Source organism: Tarenaya hassleriana, unplaced genomic scaffold (assembly GCF_000463585.1).
Source record: "Tarenaya hassleriana unplaced genomic scaffold, ASM46358v1 Cleome12, whole genome shotgun sequence".
NCBI classification, from domain to species: domain Eukaryota; kingdom Viridiplantae; phylum Streptophyta; class Magnoliopsida; order Brassicales; family Cleomaceae; genus Tarenaya; species Tarenaya hassleriana.
Window position 1 is genome coordinate 3,327,344 of NW_010962392.1, and position 4,145 is coordinate 3,331,488.

The following is a 4,145-nucleotide window of genomic DNA, read 5'->3' on the forward strand; positions in this document are numbered from 1 at the left end:
ATGTGAAAGAAGTAGGAGTTGTTGGAATAGAGACGAAGAAGACAGTTAAGAGAGACAGAAACTGCAGTTGTACTAAACACACAAGTCCAACTAAAACAACTTATGTTTAATACGATAAATAAAGGGCAATGCAAGAAGCAACTAAGATCCGGCCCCGAGATTAGCCTGTGCTTGAAACTTCAAACCACACCACATAATAATCAAAGGTATAAATATTAATAAAAAATAAAATATATAGATAGATGCTGTGAACAACACTCCTCTGTTTGGCAGCCTCCCCTGTTTTACGGATATTATCCACATTGGGAGGGCATGTCTTAGAAGTTTTCTTCAGGAAGACAATTAAGTTGAAGTTCTTTGGATTTCCTTTTAGCTCAAACCCCTATATGAATATTTCTCGTGAAAACAAAAAGTCCATGGAAGAATGAGGAGAATACCTTTGCTGAGGTTTGGGATGTAATAATACAGTGAAATTTTGACATGAAAAGGGTCCTGTTATGTCGTCGGCCGTGTCGTCATGGATGAGCCCCGCCCCACCGGAATAACTCCTTGGAAAGCCTCTCCTGGTTCTTCTGCTTCTGGCAAACCTGGCAAAACAAAAGGCTGGTGTTTACAGGCTTCCTGTTTCCGTTTTAGGACTCTTCTGTTGTTGGTATATGATCGACTTAAGGTCATTTATTTTTATGTTTTGGGTTTTTATTTCGAGTTTGGGTTTATTAGGGTCAGGACGAGGCCCGAAAGTTTCCACCCTAACGATCGGCCGGCTTGTAGGCTGCTAGGGCAGCCTGCATAAGTCTTGCTTAGCATAATAAAAAGGCATCAGCCATTTCTGATAAAAAAGAAAGCCTAGGAGCTTAAAGACCACATCAGGGTTTACCGTTCTTGTTAAGAACGGAATCTCTCTCTTTCTTTTCATTGTTTTGTGTGATAGACGAGTACTTTGGTCTATCAGTATAACTTTGATCTCAAGGATTCGTTCCGTCTATAACTCAACCAGTTCGGCCAATGAGCAATGACTTACCAGCACCTTCTTCACCAGCCTGAGCGCCTGCAATCCCGATGCAAGAATACAGAGAATCCTCGTCCACTTTTAGTTGGTTATAAGCCAGGTATATATCCTCAATAGAAGCAGCTTCGTATAATGAAGTAAGCTCTTTAATGCATGATATGTCCTAAAACCACAACCATCAGAAGAAGGATTTAAGTGAGAAACTCATTAATGAACAATTTCATCGAAAGTAAGCAAGCAAAGTAATCATCACCTTTCTTGGAACAGAGGAAGCTTGCAGGTGAGCTAATAGGTTAAGCCAGTATGCATTAGACTTGAGTTCAGCTTCATGTCTCATAAGAAGAGTCCGCTTCGCCTGTTCGCTCAAAAACAGAAACACTCTCCATGATGAAGGAAAAGATCATACAGTACAATCACCCAGAAGAGAAGTAATGAAAAGTCGAGAGGCAGAAGAGACTACTGACCCTATCCAATTCCCTCGGAGCGATTTGGTTGCTATGAAAACCTCTCAGAACACTCTTGCAGGCATCAACAGCCTTATATACCTGGAATGGGTTAAGAAAGTCTGTGAGGATATCAAACAGTTAAGAGAAGCACATATGATGCATGCAAGATATTAGGCCTGCACCTTGCCAGGGGTTGATGTAACAGATATCACATACCACCCAAGCTTAAGCCTATCAAACAGGTTTAGTTCAAATGATACGTCATATGTCAGTCCAAGGGAATCTCTTACTGTCGTAAAAAGCCTGCAAGAAGTGAGGTGGAAAAATGTTTTAATGAAGAGTCAGCACACACATCCAGAAGAGTGATACGTATGTAAAAGAATGGGCACAAAGAGACTGCGAACATGTTGTGTCTGAGGTGGATATTCAGCAGCCACTATAATTGAAATCAATCAGATGTATAGAAATACAGGCAGCCCGAACTTTCACTTTTTAGATGTTTGAATGCATTCGTTTTGTCATAATGATTCACTTTTATGCCATAGGTGCTAAGCTACTGAGACGAATTAAAACTTCTCTGATGCAAAACTGGGTGATATAGGAGTTCATTTGCTGGAAAGAAAACTAGATACCACAGTACAAACAGTGAAGTGAAGCATAGCTCAAAAATAAGATTTACCTTGAGTTGATGATTTCTGCCAAAAGACCCATTGTAATACCAAAGAAAAGAGGGTGTGCACGGAGTTTTCTTTGCAATTCTCCACCGCTACCCTCTGATGACTGTTCGCCAGGTTGCAAAAGTCCATCTGTAAATCAACCATGAATACATGAATGCACTTCGTCCAAGAGCAACTGCTCAAGTTTTTTTCCCAATATTTTGGGACACTGCTTACAGCTCAAGTTTATAAGCACTATTGAAGCTGCACTTTAGTGCTTTGAAACAAGCTCAGAACTGAATTAGAAGCAAACTTCCTACGAGTATGAAAACTACAATATCGTAAGATTCATGGTTCTTATGTCGATCCCATTAAGTCGAAACTTACCATGAGCAACAGGAAGTTTCCCAACAGACTCAAAAAGATCTTCCCCATCAATGGTAAAGCCCCAACGATTTGGTGCAGGTCCAGCAATGTACGCACATGCTCTCTCGTCAGTATCCTTCAAGAAAACCTGTCAAGATATAAATGACAATTTGCCTTTGAAATATAAAATAGCCAGCTAGATAGCTTCTCACATTCGAATGAATAGGAAACCAGGCAAAAATGAAGAAAATAAATCATTGCATTTCTCCTTGGCTCTTAACCTGCTGAAATTGCAAACCAGCTGATGGTGGCCGGAAAACAATTGGTTCTGACTCTGGTAGTTTGTGAGAATCATGGGTAGGTCTAACTGTACCAAGGTAATCGAGGATGCAAGATTCAACTTCCTCCTCTGAGAAGTCTCCCACAATGCTAACCTGAAGAACAAGCACATAACTTCTTATAAACACCATGCCAAACCAGTATTAGAGAAGTAACATTACCCAGCTCAGGAAAAAAAAAAAGTAATCACACACCTCCATATTGCCCCCAACAAACTGCTTCATGACTGCATCTTTCACAGACTCCAGGCTCAAGCTCTGCAATGACTTGGGTGTTGGCTCAACAAATCGTTCATCGCCATTCAACATTGCGGTCATGAGTTTATGAGCAGTTGCGCGCTCCAAGCTTTTAGGAATTGAACGGTAATATGACAGGTATAGTTGTCGTGCTCGGTCAAATGCATCATCTAACCAGACACTATGCTGCAAGACAGGAGTCACCATTATTTATCATGAAATTTAGAAAAAAAAAATAAGGCCTACATAATGAGTTGAAAAAGAAGATGTCATTATCAAAAGAATCAAGAAGAGAAGAAAATAAGGCATTAGACAGCATTTTGTCATCCTGCAGTTGTTAATGTCGTACCTCAAGTACCATGTGAAGCAACTGAAAAGCTGCACACATTCCATTGTCTCTCAGAGTAAAACGAAACTCCATGGCAAGGAACTCCTCGGTTGACTCCAACGAGCAGTTTATTAAATGATTTACACAGAAAAGTTCCACCTACACAGAATATGAAAATGTATGGGGAATATTCAGCTTACTTACTATCACTCTTCTTTTACAACATATACAACTATTATGTCAAAGTCTAAAGCTTCACTTGCCTGCTCCCTCGAAAAGTTTCCAACTCGACCACCTTCACTCAGAGTCCGAACACCAACAACGACGGCTCCTTTAGAATCAAAAGTTTCAGAAGCTCGTCCACCACCAACAATAAGCCGCATGACACCTGCTCGAGATTCGGTCTTTGAAATCTAAAGTGAAAAAAAGTGAAATGTTAGGGCAGTGGTCCTTGCTATCTACATAAAAGGTGGTAGAAAGAAAAGTTTAGAGCGTAAATCAACACAGAAATTTCCACAGTTCCTTTTGCTTCTGAAAGCATAACTATTTTTCAAGTTTTGTGATTTCTTCATAAACAAAGGACCACAGTTTTACAAGAAAATTAAGAATTACTAGCAAAAACAAGTAGGATAAGACAATTAAAGAAAAAAAAAAGACTATGGGTACAATACAGAAAGTAAAATGCACCATTAAGATGATAAAGAGTAAACCAAAAATGAAAAAGATGAAAACCGTACCTTGTAATTTACAGGAATGTCGACAGTT

At 39.7% G+C, this 4,145-nt stretch overlaps 1 protein-coding gene across 1 annotated transcript in view; it reads right to left on the minus strand.

The window, feature by feature from the left end:
* Positions 1-213: 213 nt before the first annotated feature.
* The window catches only part of LOC104806863 (stromal processing peptidase, chloroplastic-like), a 9,227-nt gene continuing 5,295 nt past the window's right edge, over positions 214-4,145 (minus strand). Inside the window, exons 14-25 of the mRNA XM_010531951.2 lie at positions 4,118-4,140; positions 3,644-3,793; positions 3,402-3,539; positions 3,011-3,238; positions 2,759-2,911; positions 2,499-2,625; positions 2,135-2,261; positions 1,638-1,758; positions 1,474-1,554; positions 1,263-1,364; positions 1,022-1,172; positions 214-587 (exon numbers count right to left, since the gene is read on the minus strand). Of these exons, the coding sequence (XP_010530253.1) occupies positions 496-587; positions 1,022-1,172; positions 1,263-1,364; positions 1,474-1,554; positions 1,638-1,758; positions 2,135-2,261; positions 2,499-2,625; positions 2,759-2,911; positions 3,011-3,238; positions 3,402-3,539; positions 3,644-3,793; positions 4,118-4,140 (1,493 nt within the window). The 3' untranslated portion in view covers positions 214-495. The remainder of the gene's footprint in view (positions 588-1,021; positions 1,173-1,262; positions 1,365-1,473; positions 1,555-1,637; positions 1,759-2,134; positions 2,262-2,498; positions 2,626-2,758; positions 2,912-3,010; positions 3,239-3,401; positions 3,540-3,643; positions 3,794-4,117; positions 4,141-4,145) is intronic.